The sequence below is a fragment of the Entamoeba dispar genome, genomic scaffold (genome assembly GCF_000209125.1).
Source record: "Entamoeba dispar SAW760 scf_1105229463943 genomic scaffold, whole genome shotgun sequence".
Lineage (NCBI taxonomy): Eukaryota > Evosea > Mastigamoebida > Endamoebidae > Entamoeba > Entamoeba dispar.
The window spans coordinates 3,583-17,302 of record NW_001855945.1 but is presented as its reverse complement, the minus strand read 5'-3'; the positions used below and the strand labels follow the sequence as shown (position 1 = coordinate 17,302).

The 13,720-nt window shown below is 21.3% G+C and overlaps 3 protein-coding genes across 3 annotated transcripts, besides 35 other annotated features; 2 read left to right on the top strand and 1 right to left on the bottom strand.

The window, feature by feature from the left end:
* Nucleotides 1–57: part of a sequence feature (AT_rich) that runs on past the window's edge.
* A 32-nt stretch (nucleotides 58–89) lies between these two features.
* Nucleotides 90–159: a microsatellite.
* Nucleotides 160–269: 110 nt separating this feature from the next.
* Nucleotides 270–2,754, top strand: EDI_288520 (uncharacterized protein; the record flags this gene model as incomplete). Its single annotated transcript, XM_001741722.1, has 2 exons — nucleotides 270–825; nucleotides 872–2,754. 2 exons carry the CDS (start codon nucleotides 270–272, stop codon nucleotides 2,752–2,754), a joined length of 2,439 nt encoding a protein of 812 aa, XP_001741774.1.
* Nucleotides 764–792: a sequence feature (AT_rich).
* Nucleotides 1,919–1,944: a sequence feature (AT_rich).
* A 65-nt stretch (nucleotides 2,755–2,819) lies between the features above and the next one.
* Nucleotides 2,820–2,882: a sequence feature (AT_rich).
* Nucleotides 2,883–2,922: 40 nt separating this feature from the next.
* Nucleotides 2,923–2,944: a sequence feature (AT_rich).
* Nucleotides 2,945–3,022: 78 nt separating this feature from the next.
* Nucleotides 3,023–3,170: a microsatellite.
* A 3-nt stretch (nucleotides 3,171–3,173) lies between these two features.
* Nucleotides 3,174–3,315: a microsatellite.
* Nucleotides 3,316–3,325: 10 nt separating this feature from the next.
* Nucleotides 3,326–3,529: a sequence feature (AT_rich).
* A 25-nt stretch (nucleotides 3,530–3,554) lies between these two features.
* Nucleotides 3,555–3,814: a sequence feature (AT_rich).
* A 6-nt stretch (nucleotides 3,815–3,820) lies between these two features.
* Nucleotides 3,821–3,991: a microsatellite.
* A 13-nt stretch (nucleotides 3,992–4,004) lies between these two features.
* EDI_288510 (uncharacterized protein) lies at nucleotides 4,005–5,432 on the bottom strand (the record flags this gene model as incomplete). Its single annotated transcript, XM_001741721.1, has 1 exon — nucleotides 4,005–5,432. The coding sequence occupies one exon, from the start codon at nucleotides 5,430–5,432 to the stop codon at nucleotides 4,005–4,007; it is 1,428 nt and encodes a 475-aa protein (XP_001741773.1).
* Nucleotides 5,433–6,277: 845 nt separating this feature from the next.
* Nucleotides 6,278–6,326: a sequence feature (AT_rich).
* Nucleotides 6,327–6,366: 40 nt separating this feature from the next.
* Nucleotides 6,367–6,415: a sequence feature (AT_rich).
* Nucleotides 6,416–6,542: 127 nt separating this feature from the next.
* Nucleotides 6,543–6,577: a sequence feature (AT_rich).
* Nucleotides 6,578–6,660: 83 nt separating this feature from the next.
* Nucleotides 6,661–6,812: a microsatellite.
* Nucleotides 6,755–6,943: a microsatellite.
* A 57-nt stretch (nucleotides 6,944–7,000) lies between these two features.
* Nucleotides 7,001–7,103: a microsatellite.
* A 49-nt stretch (nucleotides 7,104–7,152) lies between these two features.
* Nucleotides 7,153–7,199: a microsatellite.
* Nucleotides 7,200–7,295: a sequence feature (AT_rich).
* Nucleotides 7,296–7,366: 71 nt separating this feature from the next.
* Nucleotides 7,367–7,412: a sequence feature (AT_rich).
* Nucleotides 7,413–7,428: 16 nt separating this feature from the next.
* Nucleotides 7,429–7,594: a microsatellite.
* A 5-nt stretch (nucleotides 7,595–7,599) lies between these two features.
* On the top strand, nucleotides 7,600–9,586 carry EDI_288500 (uncharacterized protein; the record flags this gene model as incomplete). The annotated part of the gene is made up of 7 exons (XM_001741720.1): nucleotides 7,600–7,704; nucleotides 7,802–8,270; nucleotides 8,373–8,531; nucleotides 8,558–8,726; nucleotides 8,767–8,883; nucleotides 8,952–9,092; nucleotides 9,220–9,586. The coding sequence occupies 7 exons, from the start codon at nucleotides 7,600–7,602 to the stop codon at nucleotides 9,584–9,586; spliced, it is 1,527 nt and encodes a 508-aa protein (XP_001741772.1).
* Nucleotides 7,603–7,633: a sequence feature (AT_rich).
* Nucleotides 7,742–7,800: a sequence feature (AT_rich).
* Nucleotides 9,587–9,596: 10 nt separating the features above from the next.
* Nucleotides 9,597–9,838: a sequence feature (AT_rich).
* Nucleotides 9,839–10,093: 255 nt separating this feature from the next.
* Nucleotides 10,094–10,132: a sequence feature (AT_rich).
* Nucleotides 10,133–10,405: 273 nt separating this feature from the next.
* Nucleotides 10,406–10,465: a sequence feature (AT_rich).
* A 1,280-nt stretch (nucleotides 10,466–11,745) lies between these two features.
* Nucleotides 11,746–12,474: a repeat region.
* An 18-nt stretch (nucleotides 12,475–12,492) lies between these two features.
* Nucleotides 12,493–12,537: a microsatellite.
* Nucleotides 12,538–12,558: 21 nt separating this feature from the next.
* Nucleotides 12,559–12,648: a microsatellite.
* Nucleotides 12,649–12,674: 26 nt separating this feature from the next.
* Nucleotides 12,675–12,856: a microsatellite.
* Nucleotides 12,677–12,795: a microsatellite.
* Nucleotides 12,857–13,064: 208 nt separating the features above from the next.
* Nucleotides 13,065–13,167: a microsatellite.
* Nucleotides 13,168–13,188: 21 nt separating this feature from the next.
* Nucleotides 13,189–13,350: a microsatellite.
* Nucleotides 13,321–13,437: a microsatellite.
* A 275-nt stretch (nucleotides 13,438–13,712) lies between these two features.
* Nucleotides 13,713–13,720: part of a sequence feature (AT_rich) that runs on past the window's edge.

Here is a 13,720-nt window from a genome sequence, read left to right as displayed (position 1 = left end):
AATTCAAGAAAAACGATAAAAATAAATAAAGAATAAATAAATTATTTTGAAATTTTACATTGATGAAAACTTCATTGTAATGTTATTTCATGAAAACATAATTAACGATAAAAATATAGTGAAATATAAAAATAAAAGTGAATAAAATATTAAAACAAATGACTTTTAAAAGAAATAACCAACCAGAAATGAAGTAATATTTTTAAACAAATAACCTATTTTCTAAATTATCAATATTTAAACTACAAAATAAACTTATTATTCATCAAATGTCAAGAGTAACAGTAAGATTCTTCTTGAATGAACAGTTTATTTCATTTATCAAACTGAATTCACAAGACAATTTGAAAACAGTAAGAGAGAAATTAAGTGAAAAGATGTCTGGTTCTCATCAATTCCTAACAAAAGAAGGAGATTTAATTGATATAAATGATGAAGAGTCAGTTACTGTAGGCAATGTAATTGATTCATCAGAAATAATAAATATCAAAGAAAAAGAAGATAAAAAGGGAACAAGAATAAAACAAAAGGATAAAAAAGTTACTACTGTTCAAATAGATAAGAAAACAAAGTCAAATGATATCAGGAAATCAATTCAAAGTATTCCAGAAACTGCACATTTCTATACACCCGATAATGAAATAATTGATAAAATTGATAAAGATTTAGTTTTAGCAAAAAGTACATCAAATAATGATGAGGCTATTCTTAAAAATGAGAAAGAAAATATTGTAAGAATTGGAATATTATTGAACGAAAAGCCAATAATAAAAAAACAATTAAATAAAAATTCTTATCTTTCAGATATCAGAAAGATAATTGAAAGTCTAAAAAAATATTCCAAAAGACTTTGTATTTAAAGACCAAGAAGGATTTGAAATACCAACTGATGAAGAACAGTCATATAAATTATCAGATATTCTGTATAATAACAAGATCAATATAACAACAGAAACGTTTGGTGCTTCATCAAATAATACTGTAGTACCTGTTAGTTCACCATGTAATACTTTAGTTTCTGGTAGTTCATTAAATATCACTACAATACCTGTTGGTTCACTATGTAATATTACAGTACCTCATACTTCTACAAGTAATACTTTAGTCTCTGATAGTTCACTAAATAATAATATGGTCATATCTTATATTTCAACAAATGATACTACCATTGTATCTGAACAAAATATTCCAATTGAAGGAAGTAAACTATTGAAAAATAAAGAAGGAAAATTGAAAATATATTTATATCCAAATGAACCATTTAATCAAAAAGATGAGAGTGAAGCAGTTTCTATTTTAGTTATTGGTGAAACAGGAAGTGGTAAAACAACGATATTGAATAGTTTTGTAAATGCGGTATGTGGAATCAAGATAACAGATGATTTTAGATATATAATTATAAATGAAGATCATTTAGAACAGAGTGGAGATCAATCTAAAAGTCAAACAAGTGAAGTAACAATTTATAATATTAAAAGAACAAAAAGAACACCACCAATAAAAATAATAGATACACCTGGATTTGGAGATACAAGAGGAGATGAATATGATGTAGAAATTACCAGACAAATTAAAGAAGCATTTGAAACAAAAGTATCAGATTTAAATGCTATTTGTTTTGTTGCAAAATCAAGTAACACAAGATTAACAGAAAATCAACAATATATATTTGATAATATTATTGATTTATTTGGGAAAGATGTGAAAAAGAATTTTATTGCTATACTTACATTCTGTGATGGTCAAACACCAAAAATTCTAAGTTCATTACAATCAAAAGATTGTATTTTCAGTTTAATTATTCCAGAAATAGATGAACCATGGTATTTAAAATTTAATAATTCAGCTATTTATTCAGAAAATACTGAAGATAAATTTACACAAATGTTTTGGGAATTAAGTATGAAGAGTTTTGATGAATTTATTAAAAAATTAATAAAATTACCAAGAAAATCATTAGATAATTCCAGAGAGGTTTTGACAAAAAGAGAACAAATTAAAGCTCAAATTGAAGGATTGAGGAAATCATTAAATAATGCTCTGATAAAGAAGAATGAAATAAAAAAGACATACGAAGTATTTTATTTGAACCGTGATAAAGTTAATAATAATCAAAATTTTACTTTTACCATTGATGTAACAGTGCCGAAAAAATTTAAGTTAAAATCTGGAGAGCATGCAACTAATTGTGCTGAATGTTATAAAACATGTTGTTATCCATGTCGTGTTCCATTTTTTATTTCAAATTTTACAGCAAGAGGATGTTCTTGTATTTCATCTGGGCGTTGTACTGTATGTGGGTGTAGTTGTTCAGAACACAAAAGAGTATCATATAGAATTGATGATGTAATTGAAACAAAAGAACAAACAGCAGAAGAAGTACGCAAAAGATATAATGAAGGTAAAGAAGGTATGGCTAGTGCAGAAACTACGTTAAAAAAGTTAAGAGAAGACTACTATGAAATCATAATGAAATGTTATGAGAAACAAGAAAAAATTAGAGAGTATAACAATATATTATCATCAATTGCATTAAATAATAAAATTGATAGTTCTAATGATTATTTAGACTTATTAATTGAAAAAGAAAAAAAAGAACAAAGACCTGGATATTTGAAACTAGTAAATGGATATAGAAAACTTAAACAAGCAAATGAGATAATAGAAGATATTATGAGAAAATCAAGTTCAAAAAAGAGCAGAGAAGAGGTTAAGGCAGAACTTGAAAGAGGAATGAGTGAATTAAAACAATGAGAAAAATCAACATTAGGTAAATTCATTCAAAAAATGAGAAGTATGTTTTAATCTGATAAAAACAGATAATTAAATGAAAGTTTTAATTAATTGGTTTAAAAGTTATTATTTAATTAAGTAATAAAAATGATATACAATGTTCTTTATTTTCCAATCTGAAATTTGTTCATTTTTTATTATTAATTAAATTCTCTATGTATATTTGAATATAATACAATAAATGAATCAAATGAATTATCATAATGTTAAATATAATGTTTTAACATCAATATTAATTTCAATTTTTAAATAATTTAATTATTCTTTTCTTTCTTATTGATTGATATATCATTCTTTATATTTGTTTTATAATTCTCTTTTTATTCTTTATTTCTTTTTATTCTTATTTTTATATTCTTATTCTTATCTTTCTTTTTTATTTTATTTCTTTATATCTTTTATTTTATTTATTTTATATCTTTATTTTCTTTTGTTTATTATTTATTTTCTTATTTATTTTCTTATTTATTTTCTTATTTATCTTCTTATTTATTTATATTTTATATTTATTCATTCTTTATTCTTCATTTTGTTTTAATTTATATTAAAATTATTTAGAAATGAGAGAATATAATGATGAATTTGATTTTATATTTTGATTATTTCATTAATCAAATTGTTGATTAATGATTATTGTTGATAATTTTCATATTTCATTTTATTATTATTATTTTATTGATGATTTCATTATATTAATTGTTTATGATACAAATAAATAATTCTTATTGAATAATATCATCTGATTCATTCATTAAATGTTGAAATAAATAATGTAATTTCTAGTTTATTTTAATTATTATATACTTTTTATATTAATTTATATATTATTATAATATCAAATAGAATATTTAATTTAAATAAACAAATAAATTAATGATATTTGCCTATTGTTAATTAAATTATTATAGAAATAAAATATAGAATATTGTTATACATTAAAATGATTATATTTCATTTTTATTTCATTATTTATTATTAAATTATTTATTTTATTTTCAATTTAATAAATAAAGATAATAAACAATGAAATGAAATATTTATTTAATCATTTTATTATTTATTTTGATTAGTTATTAATGATTTTATTAATATTTAATAATATTAATATCATTTTAAATATTATTTAAATAAAATATCATTATTTATCATTAATATTTATTTCTAATTAATAAAATTATTAATTAACTTCTTAATGAATAGAATTATATCATTCATTTATTTTTATTAGGGTAATTGAATTTCCAATCATCCCATTTGCGAGAACACATATCAATTATTTCTTGTTCAGAGTGTTTGCATAATATTCCAATCATACATATTGAATTATTAATTCCATGACAATCCCGTGAGTGTTCATAACAAGGAATTGACATTTGTAACCCACCATTAATACCTAAAGCAGCAACAGGATCTCTTTCAGGGATTACAGCACGTGTTAATAAATTACTATTCTTTTTCTTGAAATTAAGACCTTTTGATCCTAAATAAGTACCAGGAGGTGATATTCCAAAACTCACTACTCCTAACTCATTCCCTACAATATTTGCAATTCCTCCACCAAGAGAATGTCCAATAAGAACAAATTGTTGTTGTGGTTTTTTCTTGGTTTCATCAAGTACTACATCTTTTGCAATACGAACTAAATCATAAGCAGTACTTGGAAATGCTTTTGATCCAAAGAGTGAAAGAATATAACTTATTTTTGAAAGAACTTGTTTTGTAAACACTGGGAATACTGAAACTGAGATTGTTGGAATAGATGATTCAGTAAATAATTTGAGATCATAAATTCCATCTGAATTTGAACCTGTTCCTCTGAATCCAATTACGTTGACATTTAATATATCATTATATCCTACTAAATAATGTAATAATCCATTGTCATTAATTGTAATACTTTTCCATCCTTTATTACATAGATAGTTTGTTATGTCTTTATATTTATTACTATTTAGACTTAAAGTATTTTTAGCATATGTTAAACTACTTAAACATGAATAATCAAATGGTGTAATACCATATGAATCACTTTCACATAAATGTGAATGTTCAACAACATCATTTGAAGGATCTAATATTTGTTGATAATATTTTAATTCATCGAATTGATCATCATATGATTTCCCTTCAATTATTTCATTCATTCTTGCTCTGAATGAAATATATTCATCTTCTTCATTAAACGAAGTTGTTGTTTTATTTTTTGTGTTACTCTTACTTGGTATGTATAGTACCCATATTATAAATATTATCAACACAATAGTTAATCCAGCTATGATAACCCATAAAATAATTGAAAATCTAAAATTAAATCCAAATGATTGTTTTATTATTTTGTCAGTATCATCTGTTTCTTCATTACTCTCTGTTTCTTCATTACTTTCTGTTTCTGTGTCACTGTATGTAATTGTAATATCTTTATTATCATCTTCATTATTATCTTCATTATCATCTAGTTTTTTGCTTAATGCTCTAGTTGATGGAATAAGACCAGATATAATTGAAAGAACAAATATGACCCAATACAATCTCATATCTCCATCATGCTGACTTGAATATACAGTAGTTATTATTAAACAGACAATGAATCCTATAAATAGAATTAAGAAGAAAATTTCCACAATAATTTCAAATATCATTTTTGTTTTTAAAACTGGTTTTTTACAAAAAAATGAAAAACACCAATCTATGAATCTGATTACACATGATAATGGTAAAAGATGTTGTATTATTTTTATAACAAAGTATTTTATGTCATCATCAGGTTTTAGATAATTTTTAACACTATAATAAATTCTGTATATAAAATCAGCAAAAACAATCAATACAAATGCTGCAGTAACTACAATTAATCCTATCAATAAATAACAATATCCAATAGAACTCAATACACTTGGTACTCCATGTTTTTTAGTTAAACAACAACCAACAATTAATCCAACAATCAGTCCAACAATTAGTACAAAAATCCCAATATGATGAACAAACACTTCAACAATACTTGTTATATCTTTAGGACAAAAGATTTTCTTTGATTTATTACCAAATGTGTTTTTTTCCTTTCCATCAGATTTTTCATGTACATAAAAATACTTGAATGATTTCTTTAGATATTCTATGGAGAATAATATAAAATTATAGATGAATGTAGCCCAGAACAATGATCCATAAATCATTACATAACTATATGCTGAAGTACAGAATAAATGACCAGTAGAAACAATGAAAAGAATAATAATTCAAATAAGTATCACCGCTGAGAAGAATAATAATTGGAATTGACATATAATGGAGATGGTTGATTTTATTAACATGAAACTGGAAAATAACTTCAAGAAAAACTTACCAATTTCTTTACATATATGTTTACTTACCATTTGGGAATATTGTTTGATGTGTTGTAAACCCTTAGAATAAATACCATGAATATTTCTAAATTTAGTCATTTACTGATTAATCATAGAAAATTTACAATAGATTAATCATATTTTTATAATACAAACATATTTACATTAATACTATTAATAAATAATCATTTCCATATTAACAATTATTATTTGAACAATGAAATGGTATTTTTATTATTGAATAGAATTATTTAATTATATAATTTAAAAAAAAACATGAAAACAATCGATATATCAGATATTCATATAACCATAAAATAAATCGAAATTTCTATTATAATATTGTTTGTTAATGAGAATGTTTTTAATAAATAACATTACATTCAACAATGATGTTTGTTGTTTATAAATTAACAATAAAAATAAATAAATAAAAAGTGTTAATAATGATTAACATTTAGTAACAGATAATTATCATGAAGTAAGTATAATAGAGAATAAAATGATTGAATTTGATATAAAGAATGATATCAAAAATAAAATAATTCAAATAACATGAATATAAATATGTTAAAACAACAATATAAATAATAATGAATATTCATTTAATTTAAAAGATAAAATAAATAAAAAGAGAATGAAAAAAGATTAGTAAAGAAAATAAAGAATGAATGATAATTAGTTATCAGTATGATAAAAAGAAAGAAAATAAATAACAACCACTATTAAGTCAATGAAATAAAACAATTAAATAATGAATAAGAATAAATAAAAAGAAATAAAACAAGATATAATCAATTAAATGAAATTTCATCATCATTTTCATATTTAAATTGTTAATACTTCATTTATCTTATTATTAAATCAATAAATAAATGAATATTCAATACATTTCATCACATAACAAACTAAATAATGAAAACATTAAATAAATATAAATGAAAATAAATCAAATTAATTAATTTTAATATTAATAAAATCATGAAACAATAATCAACAACAAATCATTGATAAATAGAATTAAATGAAATGATAATAAAAATGAATAAAATAAAATAATTAATATTTTAAATTTAAAAATAAATATAAATATAATCTCAATGTTATTAAAATAAAATAATTCACATAAATTTTAACGATAAAAATAAATAAAAAGGGGGTAAAAATGAATGAGTAATTTTATTCCATAATTAATTATAAAACATCTATCAATAACAAACTAATACATAAATAACAATAAATTATTAACAAATAAATTATATTTAAAATAATGAATGGTGTTTAATTTAAATTAAGAATAAAAACATGAAAAATATACCAAATGTAATGTCGATGAAAATAAAATAAAAGAAAGAGGAATTAAATTCAAACAATAATTTAATGATAAAAACAGAAAATAAAGGAAATAAAAGATAAAAGAAACGTTGAACATAAATTCAGAAAGATATAAACAATAGGCATGAATAAATTAATAATTCTATTTATTAAATTTTCATTATCAAAAGAATGTAGTGAATTTGGATTGTATAAATTCATAACAGATACAATAGCAGTGCATTTGAATGTATTGAATCAATTGAAACAATTGAAGAAAATAAAGCTATTATTAATGATTTAAAATATTATTTAGAAGGATATATATATTTAAAGATATATTAAAGAATTCACCACAACCATCATTTTCAAATAATTATTATGAAAAAGTTGGTATTGATGAACAATTAAATAAAATAAATACAAAAACAACAAGGATGTATGAATTCTATTCTCAAATTAAAAATCTCATTATTTCAACAAGAAATTCTCATTTAATTTTTAGAACAAGAAATGAAAATGAATTTTTTAATTTAAATGAAAATAATGAAATAACACTTTTCTATTATTTCCTTCCATTTACAATAAATATTGATAATGACAAGAAAATGTATTTAACTCCAAGGTATTACTATGGACTTAACTCTGTGAATACACCGAATGAAATAATAAATAATCAGAATGTAGCAGTTAAAACAATTAATGGAGAATATCCATTTAATATTATTCGTGAGTTTGGAAAGAAATACTCTGCTTTAAAATGTCCACATGCACAATTTACAGAAGCAAAAGATGATTTAGTTGAAGGCAGTTTGAGTTATTACCATTATCAAAAGAATATTTAAACACATCAATAAGTATTACATGGGAAAATGAAGAAAGTGTAACAGTTAATTATAATATACAGAGAAACAACAGATGTAACAAAAAGCAATGAAAAAATAAAACAAGGAATTAGAAAACCATTAACTGAAGAAGAAACAAAAGAAATGATCAATACAAAGAAAGCATTAGAAGAAAATGATAGAATTACCACTAAATTTATATCAAGTGATAATAATATTTATTGTACATTTTGTGTGAATGGTGTAACACATTAGTAGTTAAATCTTTTGATACAAAGGAAACAACAACATATGAAGATACAATTACAGAATGTATTGATTTATTTGATTCTAATAATTATCCTATTCAAGTAATATTCCCAAAGAATGGAGGAGGTTATATTATTTATTCACAATGGATAGAAAAGAGGTATCATCACCTGATGATGTTAATTATATTAGATCAACAAGAATATCAGACTATTCAGAAACTTTATTAAAAAAGGATATGCAATAAATTTATATGAACCAGAGACATGCCAAAGAAGAAGAGGAAAATTTATAAGCAGTGTTCCTCTTTTAAATTTATTCCCACTTGGAGAATGGTATACAAAACCAAATATTATTAAATATGGTGATGTTGAACATAAAATTACACAACGTTCAATTGAAGTTTTTCCAAAAAAGAAAATAATGAAAAATCCAAGAAAACCAACAGAAATAGTAGTTTATACAGATTCATATTGTTATTCTGCTTGTTCACTTGTTACAAAAGGATTAAAAGAATGTTGATGAGCTATTCTTGTTGGATTTAGTGGTGGTCCTAATGGTAAAGATGAAGAATTTGAAGTAGGATTATCACCAACTGTTGTTATTGATGATTCTATTCCTGTAATTTCACATCTATGGATAAAATATTATGGATATAAATATTGAATAAGTTTTATTGAAACATATAGATTTAATTATGAATATAATGAACGTATTCCTAGAGAATTCTTAACAGATATTATAGATGAAAGAGTGAATATTTATCAATTTTCAAATTATAAGATAAAAGAATTTGAAGAACAAACAAAGAAAATAGCTGATAAGTATAATGAAATTAATATAGAACATGGACATGGAGAATATGAATATGGAGATAATGGAGAATGGAGTACAAAATGTGTACTTTCATATTGTGATTCAGGATACAAGTTTGATTATATCAATAATAAATGTATTGAAGGAGTATGTTCAAAGGGAGTATCAATAAGCATAATAAAGGTAGTGATGATAATTGGAATAATCATATTAATTGTCTAATTGAAGAAGGTTTAATTTAATATTTAGTTTAATAAAATAAAATAGTGGATAAAGATAAATAAAAATATAAATATTGTTTTATATTAAATATAACACTCTCTTATTTTATTTGTTATATTCATTTTAATTAAAATAAAAATGAATATTTTATAATACTTAATTGATGTCATTATAAATATAATAAGTATTAATTATTTGTTAATTTATTCAAATTATACATTAATATAATGTATAAAAATAGTTATAATTATTCATGTTTTCATTTCATTTATTTGAAATTATTGAAATATAAACCATAAAATCATTAAAGTAAATTCAAATTATCATTTTGATTATTATTTTTCATATTCTTCATTATAATTTATTACTTTTTCTATTTCATATATTTTATGATTAACTTTACATTCAGAACTAGTTCTTGGATTAACAATATATTTGTTATCTTCTGTAACAATAATTCATAAATATTCATTAATATCAATCTCATCAAATTGCCATTCTCTTTTCAATATTATTTTAAGTTTAAGTAAATTAATAAAATTATTTGATATTTCTTGAACTTTTTCAAATCCAATCATTTGTTTTTTATACAATTCAATTTTATTTGTTATAGTTTGTGCATCAACAATATTATTAAATGATGAATGGAGTTTATCTAATTATTCTTGAGTAATGTTTATAGTTTTTATTACTCTTCCAAGTGGTGTATTATTATATAAAGATATTTTAGATGAATTATTTTGTTTATTTGTATTACTTGTTGGATGATTATCATTACCTCCTTGTTGTGAGTTGTTTGTTATTTTGTTTTGTGTTAACATATAATCTAATATATCTTTTATTTTAAATTATTGTATTAATGAATAAATATCAAAAATTGAAACAGCAACATCTGATACATCTTCTACTTTCTGTGTTATAACTTTACCAACTTCAGTTACTGCATCTCCCCCATAACTTTTTTAGTTTATTTTTTAATTCACTTATTTCTATTTTCAATTTATCTAATAAATCTTGGATGTTATCATGTTTTAAACTTCTGCTATTTCTTTAATCCTTTCTTTTGTGAATTCAATCTATGAATATTTGTTTATAAGAATCTGTGCTTCTGTATTTAATCTTTTTATAAAATTCACTAACATTTGAATCAATAAATAATGAAGTATATTTTATGTTAAGTTAATGTAATTCCAAGAATAGTTTCTGTATTTGTTAAATATAAATGTTTGTATTTAATTACAAATTGATTAATCATTTTCCTATGAATTGTCATTAATTTAAGTTATTCAAATGATTTATCACTTAAAAGTTGTTCTTGTCTTGTAAAATAATAATTCACTCTATTAATAACAAAACAAAATTCTACTCTTTTCCATTCATTTAATGTTGGTTGAATCTCTCACTCAGCTTCATTCAATACATCAATTAATGTTTTGAATTTATAATATAAACTTTTATATGAAGACATTAATTCATAAAATTTTAATTCTATGATTTGATACAAACTAGTATAACAATCTGTAATATAACCACTATTCCCATTAAAATTATTTTCAATATAAATACCACATATTTTACCTGTTTTTATTTCATTTCCATATTTTTCAATTAATTCTTTTGTTTTATATACATGAAATGTCAACTGACATATTCTCTTTTCATCTTCTGATGATTTTGAAGATAATTTTGTTGCTAAAATATTACACCAACAACTACATCCATGATACACTTCATAAAATGGAATTAAACAAATAGCAAAAGTTCTTAAAAGTCCATGTAGTTCTTCCTTTTCTGCAATTTGGTTGAAATCACTTTTAAGGATATCAGGAATAATAAACCAATGTTCTGATAGTTCATTTTCTAATCATTGATTTAAAATATTATGTATTTCACCGAAATGATTATTGAAAAAAAACAAGGTATTCTTTCCCATCTTGTTGAAAATGTACATCAGGTTCAACAACTATCTCGTTTTGTTCTTCTTGATGGTTTGAAATTTTATACCTATTTATGAAATTGAAATATATTTTGTGGATAATGTTCTTTAAGATATGCCATTTCTGCTCTTCTTTTCATTCTTTCATAATTATAATGTAATGTAATCATTTAATTCTGAAATAATGAGATTATCAAATTCATTTTATTTCATGTTTTTAATGAAAGAAGAGAACAATAAAGAGAAAGAAGAAATGAAATACAAATAAATGAACAAACAATTAATAATTTATCATTTGTTATTTATCATTAATGATGATAAATGAGAATGAGTTAATCATTCAAAAATAAGAGAATGATACTTTATTATTTCAATTCATTGTTGAATCAAAAATGAATCTGATGTAATTAATTTATTATATCATTTATATTTCTTGTTTGTTAATTTATTTAATTTAAAATTATACAACAAAGAAGAGTTAAATCACATTATATCTGTTTCATCTGAAACACAATTAGTGAATAAATTCAATGTTGTAGTAACTGTTGAAATATCATCATTTCAAGATGATTTCTAAAATTAAAATATACTATTATTCTCACTTCATTTTTATTGAAGAGATGTGATTTGAACATAAGAATTTCACTTCATATGAATGAGATCATCTTAAAATAAATGAAATAATGAGAAAGAGAAGAATAAATTCTATCATTATATAATTCTTTTCATTTAAATTATTACAAATATAATTAAGATATTAACTTAAAGATGAAGAAATAGTAAGATTAATACATGAAATTGATATTAAAATAGAAGATATTAATTAATATAAATAAGTAATAATAAAACCATTTAAAATAAAGAAAGAAAATAAGATTGAAGTCAATAGAAGAAATAAAGAAGAAATAATAATAATAATACACAAATTGATAATGAATTAAAATAATTAATACTTTCAATTTATTTGTTGAAATAAAAGAAGTAATAAAAATAAATAAATAAATAAGAAAAATAAGATATACTAACTTTCATTAATTTTTTATTTAATGTCTTTTCTTTGAATCTTTTCTTTCTTTTATGTCTATATCTTTTTCTTATATTTATTCTTTTTATAAATTTTACTTTTTGTTAAATCTGTACATGATAATTCAATATTTCTCTTATTTATTCTCTGTTTTTTTAACTCTTTAATTTTCTCTTTGTTAATAAACCTTATTTTATTAATTTTATAGTATTTCTATTTCTTTTACTATTACCTTTATTTATTTTATTTATTAACGATATTCCCTATGTTTATTAATCTATCTTCCTTTTATATTTCTTTATGTATTAATACTATAACTTATCCTATTTAATTTCTTAATTATTGTTCATGTTTCTTATATTAATATATTTTCCAATGTTCATGATGGTATTTGTATTAAATGTTTCATGTTCAATTTATTCTTTATAAATTGATGGATGTAATTCTTATTTGAATAAATGAAATAGAATTTTCTTGTTCTTCTGATTTTTCTTATTTTTTATTGTTGATTTCATTTGAAATAAAAAAGAAAGAGAGAAGAAATAAAGAAAAAGAAGTAAAAAAAGATAAAAGAAGTTGATAAATAAAAAGAAATAAAATAAGAAGAAATGAAGAAAACAATTACTATTAAAGACAAATAAGAAGTAAAATAAAAGAAGAATAAAATAAAATTAAAAGAAAAGAATAAAAAATAAAATAAAGAAGAAGTAAAATAAAGAAATAAAAGAAGAACAATAAATAAGAAAGATAAATAAAGGGAAATAAGAGAATAATAAAAAGAAAAAAGAATAAGAAAAGATAAAAGAAGTAAAGAAATAAAAGAGAATAAGAAATAAGAAAAAGAATAAAAGAATAAGAAATAAAAAGAAAAAGAAGAGAAAAGATAAAAAATAAAGAAAGAGTGGAATTTGATTTTTATATTTCATATTTCACAGATGAGATTACATCATTCACTCTCTATTAAATAAATTGATCATCAATTACTTCTTTATTTCTATACTTCATTTCAATTAAATCATTAAATCATTTATCATTAAATCATAATGAATTATATAATACATTAATCTTTTTACATTCACACCAATTCATTAATGAATAATTAAAATATTAATACTATTGATTGAGTTAGTTTTAATCGTTTTAATCTATTAATTTAACTTGTTTTGAAATAAAG